Genomic DNA, 24,141 nt, shown 5'->3' on the forward strand with positions numbered 1-24,141 from the left:
ACCTCATCCCAGATAACAAAGGGTCCAAATAGATTAAAACTAAAATGACAAAGCTACACGTGGCCAGAAGGAACATGTAGGAGAATAATTGCATCCATTGAGTAAAGGGGTATGGGATGAAAATGGGGTAGGAGAAACTTAACACATTAATTTTTAAGACGTAAGAATGTGGACAATTTTCTATTTTATAGTATTTTCAAATAAACATTTTTGAAAGAAGAATAGACAATGAGGACTTTCTAAAAAATTTAGAGAAGAAAGTGACATGATCACATTTGCACTTTAGGAAGATATATGCGTGAGCAGAAAGGAAGGGGTGCTGCCCGGGACGGCAATTTGTGTGAAGCAGATGGTTTTATAGTTGGTCGCCATAAGCCAATAAGAGGCTTATGTGTTGTTGCAGAGATGGTGGAGATGTACAGAGTGGCTGGAGCAACAAACATTAACAAGTTTACTCGAATTTTTAAAAGATTCTTATGAAATAAATTATATCTCAGGAAGTTGGGAATGAAGAAAAAGACACTTTAAAATTGGAAAACCCAGGTTCAGATTCCAGTTCTTCCACTCCTGGTGTTGTGCCCTTGGGCACAGACATATCTCAGAGCCTTGGTTTCCTCACCTTTTAAGTGGAGAGGATTAGACCTAATTCCCAGGACTTTTGTGAGATATTTATAATAGAGCCGGGGACACAGGAGGTGCTAAAAACTGATTGATTTCCTCTTATCATTTATGCAATAATTCAGACAGAGAGACTTCACTTCGTAAGGTAGAATGGAAGCATCTTATTTCTGTGTCTTTTTATCTGAAAATTATAAGTTATTATTACTTCGGACTGTCAGCTACCCTTGCACCTGTCATAGATGGGATGATGTCCACTCAGTCCCTTCTTGTCCTCTGCTTTTCCTTATTCCAGGACCATGTGGGGAAGTATCAGAAGTCTTAGAAGCTGTCTACATTTCAACAGCCTTGAAAGATTTAAATAATAAAATGTAAAAATGTAAGTAATTAATTATAACATTTTTTATTAAGTTTACAAAAAAACAAAAACTATGTGAAGACCATAATGTTCAGTTCTACTAAAGGCATAAAATGAAACCTGAATGAATGTGTATAAAGACGGGCAATTTTGCCTCTAACCCTATATTTTGGAACACACACCCGCCCCCCCGCCACATTTGTCATGTCTTGAGTTAACAAACTGAGGCAACTTAAATCCTGCTTCCAAGAAGATGGGTTATGAATGAGAAAATACATAAATAACAAGTCAGTCAAGTGAGGTAAAGCACAAGTTGGCACTGCATTGCTTGAAGTTTCGCATCACTTTTCAAGTTTGATGATAATAACTTTCATAGAGAACAGCTTTGACCAAATTTGTTTGGCCATCAAAAGATATGAAGATATATCTCACATTTCATTTCAGGGTTTGGTGGCCAACATGAACCAAAATAATAATTTGCACTATTTTTCACATTGGTTTGTCTTTTAGAAATTAATGGATCTCAATTAAATCAGGTACAGAAGTAAGTTAAGACACTTCCAAGAGAGACCACTATCTGAAGCGAAATAAATACATTATCTGACATGTACAAGAGATACAAAAATCACATACTGACCATCTGTGGACCACTAACTTTCATAAATTAGCATAACTTGATTTCACAGATGTCATCACTTAGATGATATCAGATATGTTACGATATAGTCTAGTGAATCGTCACTTGCTTCTGAAAACACCGGGGCAGTGTTTGCGAGAGACCAGGTCACTGCACTTCCAATCAGTCTCCCTTTTAGCAATTGTGCCACCTGCCTTCATTCTTAACCTGATGATTTAGTCTTTTAGGGTTTCTTTTGCACTTGGGGTATTTAACATGCCACTATGCATATTATAGACACTTTTCAACTGATACTGCTCCCACAGGCAAACATGCCTGGTGAAACACTTGTTTCTTTTTGACAAACAAGAAATGTTTGCATAAAAAGACTCGTGTCTGGAAGAATGTCTTGGGAAATTAATATTCTACTCTAAGCCCCAAATCTCTTTTTCGCTTCCCTTTCCCCTGCTCCAGGATGACAATCCATGGCCCTGTGCTTTTTGATAGTGAAAGAGAAGGAAACTCATAAATATAGTGTCTACCGTGAGTCAGGCACCAATTATGCATTTCTCTTTCTGCTTTACCCTATAAATGGTTATTACTATTAAAAGTCATGTGAGGAAACAGAATTAGGGAGTTCAAACTGAGCCAGGATTTCAGTGCAAATTTTCCAGATCCCAAACCCTGTTCATTAATTATTTCACAGTTGGAAAGATATGTGTAAGGAGCGCAGTTCCCAGGTATAGTCTAGGTCTTTATAATACAGAGAATCTGTATCTCAAATGGCCATATAAAGGATGCTGGGTATTGCTTTCTAGGAAGCACAGAACGTATCAAATGAAATAAAAAGCAGATGAAATGGCTGATTTGCATATTCTAAAAAGCAATGAGTGGGCAGTGCCAGCACCTAGCAAAATAATCTGTGAGGAGTGGGACTAGTTGAATCTGAATATCAAATTATATCTCACAATTTACTTTCTTTGTATTTGTCTTTCAGTGACACCAGGAGATTATAACATCCATGAGGCCATGTGAGCTATGCACTTCAGAATGACAATCATTGCTGTCATGGCTGGCCTATTGCCCTGCACATGTCAAGGGGACCACAAAGAGTTTCTAAACCTGCAGTAAGTTAGAAGACTAGGTGTTCTCTACATTGGGTCCGTAGTGTTTTGGTCGCGGGCTCTGTCGAGACAGCCTACTCCAATCTCAGATTGGGCCACACAGGGTTGGGCCTGGTTTGTGGGTGTCTCTCTGGCAGGTGAAATCACAGTTTCCAGAGCTCCTATAACCTCCCTTCAGATCTCATATCACAGGAAACTCAATAATAGTTGGGTCTCTTCACTTTTCTCTCATTACCAGGAGAAACAAAAAAACATGGAAGTCAACAAAACACTATCTGCTTGAGAAAAAACCCTTGCCATTGCATCAGATGATACAATATACTGTTGCCATTTACTGCAATAGGAAAGTCTGGGAGGAAAATAATACATGCTTGGAGATTGGGGGAAGGGAGTGGAATTGGAATCAGTAATTTTTTGGCTACTTGTCAGACATTCAAAAAGAGCGGTACTGAGCTATCATGTAATGGTATAGATATGGTTACTACTATTGTTCTTGCTATTTTCTAGGTGTGGCTGGTAAGGCCTTGGACATGAACAAGTCCTAGGTCACTCTAAGACAGCAGAAAGCAAGCCAGGGCTACCCAATTTGAAACAAGTGTGTGGCCAGCCAATTAGGATTGGTTCCAGGTTTCAGAGTGAAGAGTAGGAAATTCCAGCCTTGGTTCAGCAGGCACTTCTATTATAAGAATTTACTAATGTAGTCAGAAGAAAAGCTAATCTCTACTTCCCACTTGCCCATATGTGTGATGGGCATACCAGGGAAACTGCTCTGATTAGTAGGGATTTCAGAACAGATAGGAAGCTATAGAAACAAAGGGCAGTAAATAGCTATGAGAAGACAACATGGGTAGATGGAGCGTGGAGTCCATCCCTGCTGACCTTTGTCCCCTTCTCAGCAGTGTGGTAGTTACATGTTTGGCCGATATCAGACTTCACTGGGGCCTAGGGGTACCACTGAGGAAGACGATGCATAGGGAAGTTGTCGCAGTTCCCTTTTGAAAGAAATGTGATTCTGCTGAAAGAAGTTCAACACAGACCACAAGAGAGGCAGGAAGAGGCACTGGACTGAGAACCTGAAATGCAAGAGTGTGGCCCTACCTCTGTGGTTAACTAGCTTGAGACAAGTCACTTGCTGTCTCTGTGCCCCAGGTTTCCTCATTTGAAGTGGGGACATTGGGCTAAATATGTTCCAAGAGCCCTCCCTGTTCAAACAGCCTATGAACCAATGAACAAGAGCATTGAGGAGTCTGTTGTGGTTGCAGGAGTATGAAAGCAGTCAGAGGGTGGTCATAGGAAGGTTTTCTTTCAGGTCCCTTCTGACTCTGTGACATTGTGAGATCCCAGCAGGCACAGTAGTAAGTGGCTTCATCCAACTTGGCAACATTATTAATGATCAGGTAAAAAATACCATCGTGTTTATCATCTGCCTCCAAGCGGGCATTGGGCCTGTCTTGCTTGTAATTTTTGGCTGAGCCATAAAGGATTCGTCTCAGGGGCTTCCCTTCTTTTTGCTGATACCAGTGCACAACGGTCTTCTCGAGAAGAACCCCAGACAGCTTGCACCTTATGTGCACTGTTCTGTCTTGTCTGCGTGTGGAGGAGAGTTGATCCTGAGATATTCTCATTTTGGTGTCTCCATCTGAAAAACAAGGAAGAGAAACGAGAGGCACTGAAAACAGTTAACTGTGGACACAAAAATTACGAAAAGACAAGAAAGGAGTAAAGTCAATCTACAAACCCAAGCCAAAGACACAAGAAAAACCCATGAGGTTGACATTGCCAGTGGCTAGTCAGAGTAGACGCTACAAGGGAGCACAGATTAGGACTGAAGATGTAGTGGCAGCTGTTGCTCTGTGACAGGGAGGGAAAGGTTTGTTTTAAAACCAATGAAAGTCCTTCACAGGGAGATCTCTGTTGAAGTGGTATTTGTCATGTTCTGGTGTAAAGAAACTATCAAATCCAAGAAGATCTCTTGAAAACACTTCTGTTATAATAAGTCAATGTTAACTTCCCCTTTGGAGTAATTCCCTCCTATTGTTTTTTTAAGTGTTACTTTAAATAGGTCTATCTTTGACCTCTTTCTCCACTCCCATTTTGGTCATATTTTGTCAGAGTTGTGGGTAGCTATGCAGTATCACGAGTATTGGAGGAAAAGTATAATCACTGTGTATGGTAACAAATGATATTATAATTTCACAACCTCTTGCAGTACTATGTACATTTTATAGATTGGAAATGTCCCCAGACTTCACAGTGTGATAAATATTGACAATTCATGTGGTTATTGCTTTAGACACTGTGCTGTTATACTCTATTGTGACTGAAGCAAAATTTTGGAGGAAAAAAATATTTTTGGTTTATTACCCTCCACTCTTTTCCCATGCATAATTTTTAGTTTTTGAGAATTAAAGTTATAATTTACTGTTGTTTGGAGAACAATATAAGATTTTATATTTATTTATTTATTTATTTATTTGAGACAGGGTCTAGCTCTGTCACCCAGGCTGGAATGCAGCGGCACCATCAGAGCACACTGCAGCCTCGAATTCTTGGGCTCAAGTGACCCTCCCACCTTAGCCTTCCAAATAGCCAGGGCTACAAGTGACTACTTCCACATCCAGCTAATTTTTGTATGTTTTTTAGAGACAGGGTCTCACTATGTTGCCCGAACTGGTCTTAAACTCTGGCCTCAAGCAATCCTTCCACCCTGACCTCCAATACTCACCCCTGGGATTACAGGTGCAAGCCACCATGCCTGGCCTGTTTTTAAGTTTCTACACATCACTATTTTAGCTGAGATAGCTCAGTGATTTAGTCATAAGGGAAAGGACACAAAGGAAGTGATTTGTTGAGCGCTATGTCAGAAGCTTTCGTATATGGAGGCTCATTTAGACCTCAGCAACTCTATGAGGTGACTAATGTTAGCCCCACCTGAAGCTGAATAAACAGAATGAAAAGGCATTAAGAACTTTCCTAGATCACACTGTCAGTAAGTGGCCCAGCAGGAATTTGAAATCCATGTCTATGTCACTCAAAAGGCCTTGTATTTTCCAGCACCCTTTCATTCATTCAAAGTCAATAAACCAGCCCAAAAGCCAGCCCAGGCTCCCGAGGTGTGAGGTTGGATGATAAAATTTCTCATTGAAAGGAGCATCAGAGGTTGGGCCCTTGGGCTCCTGCTCAGACTTTGCTCAGGACACATGCACCAGAGAAAAGTGCTCTGCGGTCAGCAACCAGGTGCCTCTAGGAGGCAGAAAAGAGGAGGTGTGTGTTTGCACAGGTGCAGCAGGCGTGGGAGGCGTTTTTGTTCAGTTACAGTGGATCATTTTGATAGAGTGTGTCCCAGCAGGCACAGTAATATATCCCTGCGTCCTCCTCGGCAACTCGGTGTATTCTCAGGCTGGAGGACAAGTCACTTTGCCATTTCCTCGCTTCATATCTTTCCTCACTAACACCTTGTTCATGGACTACATTTTCATTTGAGGAGATATACAGAATTCGCTTTAGGGGCTGGTCTGGCTTCTGGTGGTACCAGTGTATACATACATTCTTCTGGAAGGTACTGGATTTTATCTGGCATTCAAGAAATGCTGTATTTCCTTTTTTCTTGGTGACGGATGTTACAGGTTGTGTTATGAGATTGCCTCTGCTGGTATCTGAAAGGAAAACCAAAAATTTTGAAATTTTTCAATATGAAATGTTGATGTTGACTAAGATAGTATGTTTGTTTTCTATTAAGGGAAAGCTTGGGTGTGAAGTTCACATTTTCTTCCTGAAGAACTCAAGGTAATGGTGGAATTTGTCAGCTTAGCTTGAATTACCATGTGGCTTTGTTCCACCTGAAAATAGTGTGATTTAAGTGTCCACACTTTAGGTTGATTCATGTCTTTGCTATTGTGAACAGTGCTGCAATAAACATACATATGCAATGTGTCTTTAAAACAGAATGATTTCTATTCCTTTGGGTATATACCCAGTAAAGGGATTGATAGGGATACCATGGAATACTATACAGCCATTAAAAGAACAAAATCATGTCCTGTACAGGGACATGGATGGAACTGGAGGCCATTATCCTTAGCAAACTAACACAGGAGCAGGAAACCAAATACCACATGTTCTCACTTATAAATGGGAACTAAATGATGAGAACACATGGGCACATAGAGGGGAACAACACATACTGGGGCCTATCAGAGGGTGGAGGATGGGAAGAGGGAGAGGATCAGGAAAAATAATGAATGGGTACCAGGTTTAGTATCTGGGCGATGAAATAATCTGTACAAAAAAACCCCATGACACAGTTCAACCTATATAACACACCTGCACATGTACTCCTGAACTTAAAATAAAAGTAAACATTAAAAATAAATAAATGTCCACACTTTCTGTGCCTCCCTTCCAATGAGCGAGATGTCCCTTGGGTAAAGCAACTCACACGTCCACAGGGAGGCCACCAGGATACCCGGTAGCAGGAGCAGCATTCTGCAAGCTCTTGTCCAGAGAGGTGGCTGAATATGGGGTATTCTAATCACAGAGAAAATCTGAGGTCTGAGATGGCAGGAGGAAGTGCGCTCTGAACACACAGCTAAGACCCGCAGACTGCAGGGGAAGGGACCCATGCTATTTTACTCAAACATCCTGTGAAACTGGTTTTCTAACTCAGTGTATCAGTGGATTTCTCATTGCTGTGTGATTTTTACTATCTGAAGATGTTTGTGTCAAGAGCCATTTTCTTGCTGAAATATAAACATTTTTTATTGGTCTAAAACAGAGAGGGAGAGACAAAAAGAGAAACCCTAAAGTCTCCTTTGAGGTGCCTCAGGGGCAAGTGTTCTAACACAGTTGCTCTCACTGCACATCAACACCTAGATCCACTTAGCTGTGGATCTAGGCTAAGGCAAGAGCTAACTTATGTATGACCCAGCTTTCTCCTGTAGACAGCCAAGCCAGAGCAAACTTATTTCAGATTCTCTTTCTTTTGAATGTTACCATTAAATGGGAAACTTACAGAGGTTGTGTCCTTGAAGTATACTTTTAAAACAAAACATTTTTATGCATTTTAAAAACAAGGGCCATTGTTATTTCCTATTATAAAACAAGTATAGATTCAGCAGGGGTCATAAAGAAACCTAGAGGAGAAAATAGTCACTTTTTATCCCCACCAACCAGAGGCAACTACTATTAACAGTTTGGTGTATTCCCTTACAGGCTAATATCTGCTCATCTTTTTCATTTGCTTCACATAGATATAAGATGTGTGCTCAATTTTAAGCTCTGTCTTTATAACTTAAGATAACACCAGGAATATTTTTCTGTTCTGTGGTTACATTCTTATCGTGTTCTGACACTTAGCAAGATTCCCTGGTTCACCACCATACTGACCATCAGATCACATAGGGGTCTGCAGATTTTATTTATTTTACATGGCCAGTCCCACAAATTACGGGAAGAGAAGAACAAGAAATTATGATTTAATTGATCACTTAGGTTTTGAACTTCTATGAGGTTCCTGTTACTCATTTAGTATCTAGTTAATGAAAGTAACTTAATTCTCTGCCTTCCTTTTCTTAACATCACTTCCTAACTCTCCTACTAGTCTTCCTGTATCTCCCAAACAAACTAGTTGTCCTTAAAGCCTGAGGCTCACTTCCCAGGGGAACTCAAACTAAGAATGGTTGACTGTGTCCTTTTCAATAAAGATGCCCTCCCAGTTGTTAAAACAGCTCCATGTCCCTCCAGACCTAAGAGTAGCAAGGACTTTTGTGTTGCAATAGCCCATTTGAGTAGTTAGGACAGAGACGATGTTGTCCCTCAACATAGAATATAGTTGCTATTGGGCCCTTTACAAAAATAGTTTGCCAACTCCTGTTTTAGAGCAATTAAAAAATAATATTTAAAGAACGATGTTTTATCTTCAATTATTCTATTTCCAGTGCTTATCATTTCTTTGTGTGAATTCAAGTTTTTGACCCATATCATTTTTTTTGCCTGAATGACTTCTTCTAACATTTCTTGTGAAGTGCATCTGCTGGCAATGAATTCTCTCAGTTTTTGTTTTGTCTGAAGCTGTCTTTATGCCAAGTGACAGTGTTTTTATTCAACACTTTGAAGATTTAACTCCAGTGTCTTCTTGCTTGCATAGTTTCAGACGGAAAATCTGCTTTTTTTCCTCTAGCTACCTTCAAGAGTTTCTCTTTATTTTTGGCTTTCAACAGTTTAAATCTAATATGTCTAGGTATTTTGTTTTGTTTTTAATATTTATCCTGGTTGGTGTTTTCTTAGCTTTTTCGTTCTGTGGTTTGGTGTCTATCACTACATTTGGAATACTCTCAGCCATTAGTTTTCCAAATATTTCTTCTGCTCCTCTGTCTCTTTCGTTTCTCGGATTCTAATTACAAACATGTTTGAAAATATGATATTGTCCACAGTTCTGTCCTTCCATGAAGATATGCTTTCTCTCCTGTTCCTTCTTTCTCATCTCCTTCCACTGCAGTTTGGGTCATATCTAGTGGCCTATTTTTATGTTAACCAAGTCTTTCCTTATCTCCATAGGGTCTACTGGTGAGCCCTTCAAAGGCATTCTTGGTTTCTGTTACTGTGGTTTTTTTTTTTTTTTTAATGTCTTGCATTTTCATTAGATTTTTAAAATGTAATTACTGTCTCTTTGCTGAAATTCTCTGTCTGATCTTGCATGTTGTCTACCTTTTCCATTAGAGCCTTTAACATACTCAGCAGTTATTTTCAATTCCCTGCCTGACAGCTCAAACATCTGAGTCATATCAGAGTCTCATGCATATGATTGCTTTGTGTCTTCAGACTATGTTCCTTCTTGTTTTGGGGTAAGGTACTTAGATTTATTTAATGAAAGGGGACTGTGTTGTATAACACAGTAGATAATGAGATAATTATATTTGATGCTTAAAAATGCCTACATTGGACAGGCATGCTGGCTCACACCTGTAATCCCAGCACTTTGGGAGGCCGGCGTGGGCAGATCATGAGGTCAAGAGATCGAGACATTCCTGGCCAACATGGTGAAACCCCGTCCCTACTAAAAATATAAAAATTAGCCAGGCGTGGTGACACATGCCTGTAGTCCCAGCTACTCAGGAGGCTGAGGCAGGAGAATCGCTTGAACCTGGGAGGTGGACATTGCAGTGAGCCAAGATCAGCCACTGCACTCTAGCCTGGGAGACAGAGCAAGACTCTGTCTCAAAAAAAAAAAAAAGAGAAAAGAAAAGAAAAATGCCTACATCTTTCTTTCTGCCAGACTTTTAGTGTGGGAGTTTGTGTTAATCTAATTAGGAGCAAGACTGGGTTAGAAATTTATTGTTTCTACTAAGCTATCTGGACCGGAGTTTGTTCTTCACAGGACATCAGAGACTAGATTTCTCTAATCATCCCTTGTTCTTGGCTTTGAGCCTTCCCTTTTTTTCTGCTCCTCAGGGACAGTCTTGTCTTTTGAAACTCTCTTCACTGCATTCTACTGTTGCTTTTACTCAAGATAATATGGTGGTGAGAGGTGAGGAAAGGAGACATTCTCTATTTTCATTCAGCTTCTGTCTTAAACAGGCAGGGTCGAACCGGTACTTGAGAATGTACCTTCGCAATCATTGCTGCTCCTGTTCCAGAGGTGGCACATTTCCAGTCATAGGAGGCAACCACCAGTGTCCTTGGGCTATGCTTTTCATACCCACCCTTCTGCAAATTAAAACTTGTTGCTCTGTGGAGATAGGGATGAAGTATTGGGCACAGTCGGTGGTGGCCTCCTTTTCCCTCCCTTCCCTAAAATGAAATTCCATGGAAACCTTCTCTTGCAGACTAAGTCCTTCTTCTACAGTGGAGAGGAGGTGGGGTAGGTCTGGGTGAATTTCAGCAGTGGCTACTGTTCCTCTCCTATAGCCAGTACCCAAAGGGGAGCTTTCTGTGGATTCTCCATGCTCTTCCCTGCAAGAGCCTGGTAGGATTCCTGTAGAAAAAATATAAAAGATGGTGGGAGATTTCTTAAATTTGTGGCCCCCAAGAGCTCACACTCTCCCACTAGTCTCCACTCAGCCTTTATAATTTCACTAAAATGTCTAGTTTAATCTCCTATCAGTTTGCTTTCTAGCTATAGAGACCACATATTAAATGCCATTTTTACCTCCTCTCTCAGAGTCAGGACACAGCACGGTTACTAGGACAGAGACTGAAGCCAGAACCCCAGCCCCTCCCCACCCCAGTTAGGAACTCTGTGACCACAAAGTAAATCACATCGCTCTGCCTCTGTTTCCTCCCCTGTAAGACAAGAATCGCAACAGACCAATGTGAAAAGATATCCCAAGGATGAGACGAGTTACACGTAAAGGATTTAGAGCAGTGCCCAAGAGGGAGCAGAGTACCCTGAATAAATGGCTGTTGTGATCACAGGCAGAAGCCGGGAAGAGGATCCATCCTGGTGGGTATCTGTCTTGTCAGTGGATCATCTAATGCCCCCTCCCTTCCTTAGGAGGATCTGAGACCTGTGCAAAGGAAGTGTGCCAGCTGGGCTGTAGCAGGATCCCTCAGAGTGGAATGAGCCTGAGGAGAGGGCAGGAGCTTCATTCCACACTCACTCCCAGCATGAGTGGAGCAAACGAATGCTAACTTCTTCAGGTCACAGGACACTGCTGAGGAAACGTGGGCATTTGGGATTTAAGAAGGTATTTTATCTTTCATTTATATTTCATATTAAAGTGGAAAAAATGAAGATGATGTTGCAAAAGTATCGCAATGGTTATATAAGATGTATAAGATACCCAGCGTGTTTCCTGCCACTCAGTGATTCCCTCTTTGAGTCTGGATCGTATAAACTTACAGGTAATTCCTGGACTGTGAGCACAGAGTACACTGATTTCTGTATGTCCTAGTGTGTGAACATAATCAAGTTTCCAGAGGTTGAGGGGGAAGTCCTGGGAGGTGCAGTCCAACCCTTACAACATGCTGAGCCTGTGCTCCTGTTGCAAGGGGGCCGGTACACGCAGACCTAAAGAGGGATTCTGTGTAGGTGTCCGGACATCTCTCCTCTGTGATTCCAGCAAGCACATAACTATCCCCATTTCCTTTTCCTGAGATTTTATCTTATAGGACAAAACAGATCTAGGAACATCATTTTCAACTACAGCCCCTAAGTGAATTGATCAGGTCATGTGTTGAGGAAAATGCATTAAGTTATGCTTCAGCCAGTATAAGCGACTAGATGCCACCCCAGATAGTATTTGGCTTTGTAATATTTTTCTCTGGAAATTAATATTTCAGGTTGCTCCAATTTATTCTATTCAAAACAAGCTGTAAGCAGAGAAGAGAAATCCGTATGAAAACCTAAGGTATAACGATGCACCATTAAAGAATTTCTTTGTTCTCTCCTCAAGAGTCAAAATGATGGGGAACACGTATGAGGCCAGAGAGAGGAGAAGATGATGTTTCCAGCAATGACATCCTGCTGTGTCCCAAGGAGAAGGCAGGGAAGTGTGTGCTTGATGGCCAGTGGCTCAATAATCACAGCAGTAAGTGACCTCACCTTCCTTTTTGTGAAATTTACTTTCAAGGTGGAAGTGGAAGGATGAGCATCATTGTAACCGCAACACCCAATGGACCCTGAGCAGGTGCGATTGTCAACACACATCCGATGCTGACTTTGGTTTCAGTTGACACCAGTTTTTGACTTCATTTTCAGTCTTGGCTGGATATTTTACAAGGTATAAAAGCATCACTATCTTTTGCCTTGGGCATTTTAAATTTGTGCCAACTTTAACTCCCTGAGAATAACTGTAAGCAAAGAAAATTAATTCTTGTGAACACCTGATATGTAAAGATGAAGTGATAAAGAATTTCTTCACCTGACATACAAAGTGAAATGACTGAGGAGCAATCCCCAAGGTGAATCTCTACATGCTCCTAGCGCTGACATGCTCTGGTCTGCCAGGCTGTGTTCCCAAGAAGAAGCAGGAAAGTGTGGATGCCTGTACCTAGAATGTTTAGTGTGTGGCAGGGGGAGTTGGTCTAAGCAGGTGTCAAGGAAAGAAGTAGTGGATCACAGTGACTCCCTGACAGCCCTCTCTGTAGAGTGTAGCGTTGTCAGGTCTGAAATGGCTGGCCCTCTAAATACTCCAGTGCCCAGGAGATCTGGCAATATGGTGATGGTTAGAGGAGAGCTCTTCCTATGAAGGGTGAGGTGTGGGTGAGTGGTGACAGTGGCAATTAACTTCATTTTCTCTCCCCTTCCCTGTTCCCTCCTATTTCATTTTTCAGTAGCCTTGGTGATATGAGGATATGTGATATGTGGATATGAGGATATAGTGATATGTTTTTTGTGCTCAAAGCAAAAATTACTCTTCTTGTGGGTTGACTGTGGATCTAAAACTCAAGGTTATAAAAGACCTGTATTTCTCACTATATAAAATACTGAAAATTTGTGCTGATTTTATAACAAATTTTATAAATGAAAATAAAAGTACACATACGTGGACAGTTGAGTACATTTTTTTAAATTAATTGGGAAGTTGTCATCTATTTCAGCCCCAGAGAGGCTCAAACATCAGCTCAATATTGCTCTCCAGAAATTAGAGAGGACACTAGATAAAACCATCCTATGGAAGTGGGATTGGCTTGCACTTGTCCCAGACTGTGGAGCTTATATCTTGAACACTTTGGTCCTTAGACCCCCACTCCCCACACCATAGTATGTAGGAGAGACCTTCTGAAAAGAGCTGCTGACTCAGTAGGCCTGGGCTGAGGCTTGACTGACTAGATTTAAAAGAAGTTCCTAAGTGAGGCCAATGCTGCTGGTTCACAAATCAAACTTTGAGTACCAAGGACTTAGAGTATTAGCCTAAATAATTTTATTTTCTAATATGCAATAATAACTCATAGGATCAATGTAGTGCTTCAATTTGTTGAGCATGAGGCATGCCCCAAGCACTTGCAAGAACTTTATTTGTATTATTTAAGTTACTTTTCTCAACAGTTTATTCGAGTAATTATTATTATGTTCTCCATTTTACAATCAGGAAAATGAATCAAACATAGGCTAATTTATCTAAAGTCACACAGCTAATATGGGGAGGGTGGATGTGTAACAAATGGTCATTAAAGAAACATCGAGAAATTGGGAAACACTAAATATGAATAAATGTCACTCATGAGTATATCACTCTAGGGCAGTGACTGAAAATCATTTTCTGTAAAGACCCAAATAGTAAATATTTTGGGCTTCGCGGGTCTCTGCTGCAGCTACAGTCATCTCTCAGAATCTGCAGGGGATTGGTTCCAGGACTCCCAGCAGATACCAAACTCCATGTATGCTCAAGTCCCTGATATAAAATGGCATAGTATCTGCATATAACAAATGCACATCCTCTTCTATACTTCAAATCCTCTCTAGATTACGTACAATACCTAATACAACGTAAATACTATGTATGTAGTTGCTATATTATATTGTTTTTATTTGTATTATTTTTATTGCTGTATTATAATTTTTTATTTTTTCAAATATTTTTGATCCACAGTTCATTGAATTCGCAGAGGTTTAATGCATAGATACTGAAGACTTACTGACTGTACTCTACCATTCGAGTGCAAAAGCAGCTAGCAAAAGCAGCCATAAACAATATATAAATAAATAGGCATGGCTGTATTTCAATAAAACTTTATTTACAAAACTGGAGACTACTGGTCACAGACATAGTTTGCTGACCTTCTGCTCAATAGTAACCAGTATTATCTTGAAGGCTGGTATTTTTGTTTTTTTTTTTTTTTCTGAGAGCTATAGAGTAGTTATGTGATTAAGTGGAAGAACATAAAAATAATTTTAAGTGTGCCATATATAGTTGTATTTTACATTGTTGTATAAACAATTTCATTAAGTGCATAAATCAATAAAATATTGAAGCCATTATGGCATACATCTTTAAAAGTAGTAGCAGCTTTTTGTTACAATGTGTAAAATCTGTGCAAGTATCAAGAAGATGTTAAAATCACCCATGCTTTCAGAGACAACCACTCTTTTTTTTTTTTTTAAATGGTTCTTTTTTTTTTTTTTATTATTATACTTTAAGTTCTAGGGTACATGTGCATGATGTTTATATCATGTATAACTCCCCAATGCAATCCCTCCCTCCTCCCCCCTCCCCATGATAGGCCCCAGTGTGTGATATTCCCCTTCCCGAGTCCAAGTGATCTCATTGTTCAGTTCCCACCTATGAGTGAGAACATGCGGTGTTTGGTTTTCTCTTCTTGTGATAGTTTGCTAAGAATGATGGTTTCCAGCTGCATCCATGTCCCTACAAAGGATGCAAACTCATCCTTTTTTATGGCTGCATAGTATTCCATGGTGTATATGTGCCACATTTTCTTAATCCAGTCTGTCACAGATGGACATTTGGGTTGATTCCAAGTCTTTGCTATTGTGAATAGTGCCGCAATAAACATACGTGTGCATGTGTCTTTGTAGTAGAGTAATTTATAATCCTTTGGGTATATACCCAGTAGTGGGATGGCTGGGTCATATGGTACATCTAGTTCTAGATCCTTGAGGAATCGCCATACTGTTTTCCATAATGGTTGAACTAGTTTACAATCCCACCAACAGTGTAAAAGTGTTCCTATTTCTCCACATCCTCTCCAACACCTGTTGTTTCCTGACTTCTTAATGATTGCCATTCTAACTGGTGTGAGATGGTATCTCATTGTAGTTTTGATTTGCATTTCTCTGATGGCGAGTGATGATGAGCATTTTTTCATGTGTCTGTGACAACCACTCTTTAAACTTTGGAGAAATGTTTTCCTTTTGCTCTTTCTTCAATATATACATGTATGTACATGAGAACTTACTATTTAAATCAGTTCTGTGTTCAATATCCTCCTTGATAATACATGGTGAATATTTTCAATTTTACTTATAATTCTTCAAAAACACTGTGCTTAATTGCTACTTAGTATTTCACTACTTTAAATTCACACAGATGAGGTGTCTTTTCTTCCTGTTCCTCATTCTAGTGTGTCTCTAAGTTTTCTTCCCCATAAATCTCCCAGGAGTCTCTTGAAAAGTCAAAGTGGCTTCATCTTCTAAGACCTGACCTTGTGTGGCCACTATGGTCACTTTACACTGTTCTTTGGAGGATTAAATAAAATAATCCATGTAAAATACTTAACACTGGGATTGTGAAAAGCTGAATTCCATCTTTTCGCTCACCTATTTCTGGAAAGGTTCATGTTCTCAGGCTCTGTATTTCCTTCACAGTCTTCTTACCTTTGCTTCTATGTATGCAACAGGTGGGAGGTGAGGTCTCTTGAGACTCACTCAGGCGCTCGGGTCATTCTCCCTGTAGACCACCATGGTCAGGAATCATGGTGGGTAGGATGTGGGACATCAGATTCTGAGTGTGCCCCTGGAAAGGGGCTGACCTGCCAGGGAGGCTCCTGTTATTCCCTCATTGGGCTTTCAATAGCATCTGTCCTCTTACCTTATCAGGATGGTATAAGCTGATCCTCAGGAGGGAGAATGGGGAAAAAATACGTTGCAATTACTTCAAGGACTGTAAGTAGACTGCATGCATGGCAATATGCTGTCAGATATCCATAGTACTAAAGGTAACAATAGGAGAAAATCTTCGAAACTAAGGATTTTTCATCATTAATTTCTTTGCTGTTTGAAAGTGAGTTTCAAAGAGGTGAGCGAGGCAGTTTACACTTTGTTTCATTATTTTTTGAAAGTTCCCAACTACCCAATGATTAATCATGGAATAAACATAAAATAATTGTTAATCATTATTTCTTATTTATTCATTTATGAGGGGTATCATGGTTATTTCCTTTGTCGATACAGGGAGCATGTATTATCTTTCTTCTTAACTATCTAATCTTATTTTACTCAGGATTTTTAGTTTTCTTTGCAGAACCCTGAAAGACAAGATCTCCAAAGCATAGCCCCCACCCTGAGATCCCCCACTGTGCCTAGGAGCTGGGTTCCAATGCACAGTGCTTGTTTTGTCCCAACACTAAGCCCTGAGTGTGAAGTGAGCTGCATGCTCTTCCTCTAGGACACAGGATTTACACTTTCATCTGTCGTATAACCCAAACAGCTGATTGTTTACTTATAGATCTACCTACTTGTCCCTAGATTTCTTCAGGATGGCCTCAGGGTGCTAATAAAAAGCATACAATTACTATGTTTGACAGATCATTCTAACTTTGAAAACCTCCAATGCAATTGAACCAAATGGGAAAATAGTGATAAGAACAGGGAATATCTGTGTAAAATATATACTGCTTCCTGCTTTCATTCTGAACCATTTAGTTACCAGAAATCTCTACGTAGTGAATTACTAGACAGATGAATTTTGCTCTAAGCCACCCACCCTGTATTTTCAGAGTTCCCAGATATCCTAACGTTGTGGGAAATAGTGTCAAACTGTTCCTAATTCGGATCCTAATTGCTGACATCGATATGGGATTGGGGGAGGGAAGTGCTGGGAAGGGAAGGGCGTGGTCCTTGTCGAGGGCTCCACCCCAGGGCCTGTGTCCCCAGACCTCAGTGAGGACAGGCACTCCTGCCTCCGCGCCCAAATGTTGCATTTCCCAAGACCACCCTGGCCCACCACGCCCCCATTCTGTGCTTATAAAACCTCCGAGACCCTGGCGGGCACACACAGAAGTGGCTGGACATCGAGAGGAACACCGCTGTGGAAGAGCACACCTACAGGGACTGGCAGGCTGCAGGCCATGGACTGGAGGAACAAAGCGGAGTTTGGCCGGGGTGGCTGGAGGAAAGCCTGGCCGCTGAGCTGTCAACTTCAGGGGAAAACCACCTTCCCACTCCATCCTTCTGGTTCCTCCATCTGCTAAGAGCTGCTTCCACTCAATAAAACTTTGCACTCAGCCTGGCACGTGGCTCACGCCTGTAATCCCAGCACTTTAGGAGGCCAAGGCGGGCATATCCGAGGTCAGGAGTTCGAGACCATCCTGGCTAACACAGTGAAACCCCGTCTCTAGTAAAAATACAAAAAGTTAGCCAGGCGTGGCGGCGGGCACCTGTAGTCCCAGCTACTCGGGAGGCTGAGGCGGGAGAATGGCGTGAACCCGGGAGGCGGAGCTTGCAGTGAAAGAGATTGCGCCACTGCACTCCAGCCCAGCGACAGGGAGGACTCCGTCTCAACAACAACAACAAAAAAACCTTGCACCCATTCTCCAAGCCCACATGTTATCCAATTCTTTCAGTACACCAAGGCAAGAAATCCCGGGATACAGAAACCTTTCCGTCCTTGTGATTGAGCTGACTAAAACAAGCCACTTATGAACAGCCAAAATAAAAGAGCACCCTGCAACACAGGCCTACTGGGGCCTCAGGAGTTATAAGCATGCACCCCTAGACACTGATGTGGAGTCGGACTCCCACAACCTGCACGTGTGCATGCTCCCCCTAGAGGTTTGAGGAGTGGGGCACCAAAAAGTGAGCCACATCCTCATCGCACGCCCTGAGAGAGGACAAGAGAACTTTTCCCCTTTCGACACCATGAATCACTGATGTAAGTCTGCACACCAAGGGATCAGAATCTAAGATGTCTTCCTGCAACTTTCCAGAAGAGCTGCAGGGGGTAACTCTGGCTGGGCACCCAGCTGAGCAACCCGCTGTGGTTGCCCATAGGGAGAAGGATGTGGGTGGGCACAGACCTGGAGATAGTTTCAGTGTAGGTTATCTTGACAACTCTAACCCTGTGGTGCCTAATCCAGCCAGCACAGTGGTACACCACCTCATCTTCTTTCTCTAAGAAATGTATTTTCAAAGTGGAAGCGGAAGTGTGAGCGTTTTTACTTACCTCAAGTTTCTTAGTCTTCCCACCTGAGCCATCTTGAGCAGAGATTGCCAAGAAGACATGTAATAAATATTCTAAGCCTTGGTTTGGTTTCTGCCAGTACGAGTGTATGATTTTACTGCTAAAGCCTTGGATGGATGCCTTCCAAGATATGTGGGCACTCTTATTTGTTGTTCTGGAAATATATATTTCAGGTTGTGCCAACTGCCCAAGTCCAATTGCAAGTGAGGAAGAGAAATTCCCATGAGCCAATGATATGTGAAGAGGTAACAATACAGAATGACTTCAGTCTCTTCTGTAGACTGAAATGATTAGGGGGTAACTCATAAGCCCAGAGGGAGAAGAAGATAATGGCTACTACCAGTGGCATGCTTTCTGCCAGTCTGGTTCCCCACGGAGAAGGTAACCCTATTAGCTGGAGGTCTCAAGTCTGTGGCTGGAAGGCAGGGCTGTTGAGGTCTCTCAGAAGTACTAGATCAGGTGCTTTCTTGAGGTTCTTCATGAGCTGCTACAGTTATGAGGAGCTCCAGGGTTTCCTGCACCCCATGAGTGCTGGGCAGATCGGGTAAGTAGGTTAAGTGGTACACATGCGTAATGACACTATCGTGTCTTAGTATTACTACCAAACAAAAGAAAATTACTTTGCTAAGTATATCTTACAACAAAACCTTAGTTTTTCCCTTAAGAAAATATGTAAGAATTAGTAAAAGTACATAGAATAATTTAAATGATTATTCCCTTGGGAATAATTATTTTAAAATTTTGAATAATTCCTTTCTGTTTTTTTAAAAATTATTCTATCAACACAGACATTTATATTTCAAGAGGTTTTGTACACTTCAATAACTTTACTTTGTATTGTGAAGATGTTTGAATTTTATTAATAAATGCATAAAATATCATTTTCACAGGCTACATAGTATTCTATCATTTGAATGCACTGTGAATCCAGTGTCTCTTTCTTTGTTTATTACCATTTAGTCTGATCCTAAAAGGCTGCGGGAGAGCTCTGCTCTATGATCTTGACACAGGTATCTGGCTGTGGATACCTCATTGCTGCTCTCTGAAGCTGTTTTGAGTAGTAGATGAGACAACCACAAGAAGAGGATGACACAAGTATTTCCACAAGGCTGTCTATGCATCCCTCTCTGAAAACAGCTTATATTCTCAGATTTGCTGTGTTTTTCCTCAGATCTTGCTGTCTACTTTAGCTAATATTAAAGTTAACAAGTAAAGGCCCATATAGATTTGAGAAACCAAGTGTGGCCTACCCTGAGGGAACATGATGGTCAGGAATTACACAGACAGGATGTGGATCACAAAAGGCTGAGATGCATCGGGATGGGAGGATAAAGACTCACAGATTGTCTGATTCCAGCCCCAGGTCAGCCTTTCCTGGTACCCCCTTTATTTCCTTCAGTGGCCTTCCTGGGATGATGAGGGTGAATACATTATCCTGACCTTGGAAATTATCGAATAAATAAGACAACACATGGCACAAATGCCAGGTGGTATCTATATTTTTCCATGGGGTGCCTAGTATGTACTGCTATAGGAAAAGTACATGGATTAAAGGTAGTCTTCATTTTTCTTAATTATTTTAGATATGGCATCATAAAATAATCTAATTTGTATCACTTTATATTTTGAAAAAGTTGATAATTTATTGTTATTTCACTTATTCAACCAGGATTCCTAATTGCTTAAATGCTAGTCACCTGATTCAGTTCAAAATAATAATTGTGCCAGTAAATGTTTTACAAAAGTTGTCAGTGTTGTCTTCTCTATGGGAGTAGGAACAATGTACTTCTCTTCACCCTTCTGTGATTAAGGAGTACAGACTCTGGAGCCAGATTAGCTGGGTCCAATCCTACACTGCCACGAACCAGCTGTGGGGCCTGAATGAGTGGCTAGGACACATAGATCTCACTTACCTGAGTAAAATGCGCTTCTGTTCATAACAGAACAGACCTCAGAGGTTGCCAGAGGTTAAAGGAGTTAATAAATGCAAAGTACGGCTCATTTAAGAATCCAATGCCTAGGGCTCTTTTCTGATGACATCACACTGCCACACCCCTTAGTGTGAAGTGAGGAACCGTCTTCTTCTCTACAGAAAAAAGACACTTGCTCCACCCCAAAGTCACCTCAAAGAGTCTGTTTGTTGTACAACTGTGATTTTTAGATATTCAGGGTGGCCTCATGATCCTGTTTCAAAAAACAAAAAACATGCACTTCTTGTCTTCGACCAGTCACTTTAACCTTGTAAGCTTTGATTTCTTTATTAAATGGGCAGATAATAGTTCTGTTGCAGGGCTGTTGTAATAATGATATATGGGATTCCTGATACACAACGATTCTCTTCCTTGGCCTAAGCCATTTGCAGTTAATGGAAGTCTCTGGATGCTGACAGGAATGGGGCCTTAGACTGTGTCCACTCATTCCCTTAATTCATTAGGAAATAGTGTTCAATGAATATCGGGGAACATCATGATCAGGCATGCTTCCTGCTTAAAGCATTAACCCAAGATGGCTTCCTAGAAAGATCCAGAAGTGCTGCGGAGAAGGCAAGGTTGAGGCTGGGAGCCCAGCTAGGAGTCCATAGTGTTTGCTCCCATGGGAAGAATGTGGTTGGGCAGAGACCCAAGAGAAGATGTTGTGTGGGACAGTGTGGCACTGACGCTGTGGGTCCTAAGCAGTGTAGTAGTAAATGGCCTCCGCTTCCTTTTCTATGAAGTTTATAGTAAAGACTTAAGTAGACATTTGAAAATTTGTTCTTACCTCAAGTTTGTTGTTTTTCTCACCTAAGCAAACCCAAACTGGGACTTTTTATTGAAGTGATATATGTCAGATGGTTCATAATTTAGATTCAGTTTCTGCTGGTACCAGTGTATAACTATATTTACAGAGTCTTCAGTGGACACCACACAAGATACCTAGACACTTTTATCTGTTGCTCTGTTGACAAAAATGTAGTTGACATTTTTTATTGTTTTAAATTTAACTTACCAAGTTCAACTGCAAACAGAAAAGAGAAATCCCCATGAACCTGGAACATAGAAAGAGGAAATGATAATTAAATGCTTTCATCTGGCCGGGTGTGGTGGCTCATGCCTGTCATCACAGTACTTTGGGAGGCCAAGGAGGGCAGATCACTTGAGGCCAGGAGTTCAAGACCAGCCTTGCCAACATGGCAAAATCCTGCCTCTACTAAAATAAATAAATAAATAAATAATCTAGGTGCAGTGGTGCATGCCTGTAATCTTAGCTACTCTGGAGGCTGAGGCACAAGAGAGAATTGCTTGAACTCAGGAGGCAGAGGCTGCAGTGAGCTGAGATCACGCCATTGCATTCCAGCCTGGGTGACAGATCGAGACTGTCTCAAAATAAAAGAAAAAAAAGAATGACTTTCATCTCTCATCTATGTTGAAATATTGAGGAGCAACTCACAGCTGCAGAGGGAGAAAAATATGAATATTCCCAGCAGGGACATCCTGCTGTCTGCTGAACCATATCCCCAGGAGAAGGACCCTGGTTGCTGGCTGGCCCCAGTCAGTGGGGAGAGAGTGTGGCATGACTTGGTGAGAGAGAAAAATGTGGCGGGTCAGGAGACCTCTGGGGACTTGATGGCCTACTGCAGAGCTAAGCAGTTCCCAGGAGCATTGCACTGACCACTGACGAGGTGTAGAGTGCATTACCTGACAAGAATGTGTCTGTGCAACGGGATGGGGGCAGCTCTAGAGTTGAACTAATTCTGCTTCAAACTTAGCCATTCCCTCCTTGATGTTTAGACTGTATAATATTGTTCCAGATAGATGAGCATGTAGCTTTCTTTACCTCATATAAAAATTGATCCCTCTGTTAATGTTTTGGGGATTCAGGACTCAGGAGTATAAAACATGGACAGTATTTTATAATTTTTAAAAAGGCAAACAAATTTTACACTAGCATTATTCATACCTCATTTTAAAAGCTCTAGTCATTTCTATTTGAAATACAGTAAAGTATTGGTTTGTAATTAATTGGGATGTCACAATGCAGATTATAACTCAGAGAAATCCAATTTCACTTATAATGAAGGTGCGCCTCAAGAGGAAACTTGACTGAAATTGCTGGAGGGACCAACAGGGCAGTCTGTGGGGACTCACCTTGGAATTTGAAACTATCTCATGAACACTATGTCACAGAGAGGGGTGTTTTTAAATAAAGTTCATTTTTACATGTAATAATAAAGGTTTAAAATTAACGTTATATCAAACATCTATTGTAGACTTGCTAACATTGTTCTAAACATTTTCTTCCGTTACTTCCTTCACACTTCTCACCAGTGTTGAGAGGCAGTGGTATTATCTCCCTCTGATAGACAAGAACAGTGTGGCACACATGACGTCTCAGATCACAAAGTTGTGGAGCTTGGAAAAGTACCCAATCCTCACTGAAGAAAACCTCACCAAATGTTGCAAAATGATGAAAATATTTTGAGAAGATTCTAGTAGAACATTAATTAATTAATTAATTAATTAAAATAAAGAAAATAAGAGCAACCAGAGTTTATTTTTAAGCATGTTCTCTACATATTTGTAGAGAGTAATATATTTGTTTGGATCATTACACAGGATCACAGGGTTAATTTTTTTTTTTTTTTTTGACAGAGTCTTACTCTGTCACCCAAACTGGAGTACAGTGGTGCGATCTCGGCTCACTGCAACCTCCACCTCCCGAATTCAAGCGATTCTCCTGCCTCAGCCTCCTGAGTAGCTGGGACCACATGCGTGCACGACCACGCCTGGCTAATATTTGTATTTTTGGTAGAGACCGGGTTTTACTATATTGGCCAGGCTGGTCTCAAACTCCTTACCTCATGATCTGCCCGCCGTGGCCTCCCAAAGTGCTGGGATTACAGGCGTGAACCACTGCACCCGGCCATGATTAAACATTTTTTAACGGGTTTTACATTTACAGTTTTATATTCTGTTCTTTTAATTTTATATTTAAAAATATATCAGGTCCTTCAAAAGCTCATCTAAATATCACTGTTAATGACCTATAACAATATGCATCCTTCTGGACCACTTACCCAATCCAACATCGGCTGAGTTATTTGAAATCTTTGTGTCTCAGTTCTACATCTACAAGTGCCTAAATGGCTTCCAGAGACTTAAGAAATGTCCACGGTCACATAATAATGATAAGGAACATGAAGTGTAGATAACAGGACCTGTCACATACCTAGATATGGAAAACCCAAATTTCTTATGTTTTTATATTGAAAAGTCAATTGGTACTTTATTGGCATTTTATTCTCTGAATATACCTAATCACTGGAACCCTGGGCACATGCTTCAGCACACAGTAGTGATTTGTGTCAGTCAATGTTTCCTGATGGTCAGTTCTGTCTCCTCCATGGGGATAGAAACACTGTGTCTTTTCTTTTATACTCCTGTGATTAAGAAGCAGTTTAGTGTCATATTCAACAGGAACCAGATTACCTGGGTCCCTCCCTAGGCTGTCCTGCCACTTACCAGCTCTGTGATTTGGACAAGTGCATGAACTAATACTCCACTTATTTCAGGAGTTAGATATGTTTGATGA

At 41.0% G+C, this 24,141-nt stretch overlaps 1 long non-coding RNA gene and 2 gene segments (V, D, J or C); 1 reads left to right on the forward strand and 2 right to left on the reverse strand.

Annotated features, from left to right (window-relative positions):
* LOC117073139 overlaps nucleotides 1-24,141 on the reverse strand; it is a 103,208-nt gene that overhangs the window by 21,051 nt on the left and 58,016 nt on the right.
* LOC117073142 lies at nucleotides 2,890-4,737 on the reverse strand. The segment is given in 2 exon segments: nucleotides 2,890-4,355; nucleotides 4,455-4,737. Coding segments are annotated over 2 exon segments (489 nt in total).
* On the forward strand, nucleotides 4,026-12,757 carry LOC117073150. The gene is made up of 3 exons (XR_004433132.1): nucleotides 4,026-4,113; nucleotides 11,208-11,400; nucleotides 12,109-12,757. It is a non-coding gene; the product is annotated as an uncharacterized LOC117073150 (long non-coding RNA).

The sequence above is a fragment of the Trachypithecus francoisi genome, unplaced genomic scaffold (genome assembly GCF_009764315.1).
Source record: "Trachypithecus francoisi isolate TF-2019V2 unplaced genomic scaffold, Tfra_2.0 Lachesis_group4, whole genome shotgun sequence".
Lineage (NCBI taxonomy): Eukaryota > Metazoa > Chordata > Mammalia > Primates > Cercopithecidae > Trachypithecus > Trachypithecus francoisi.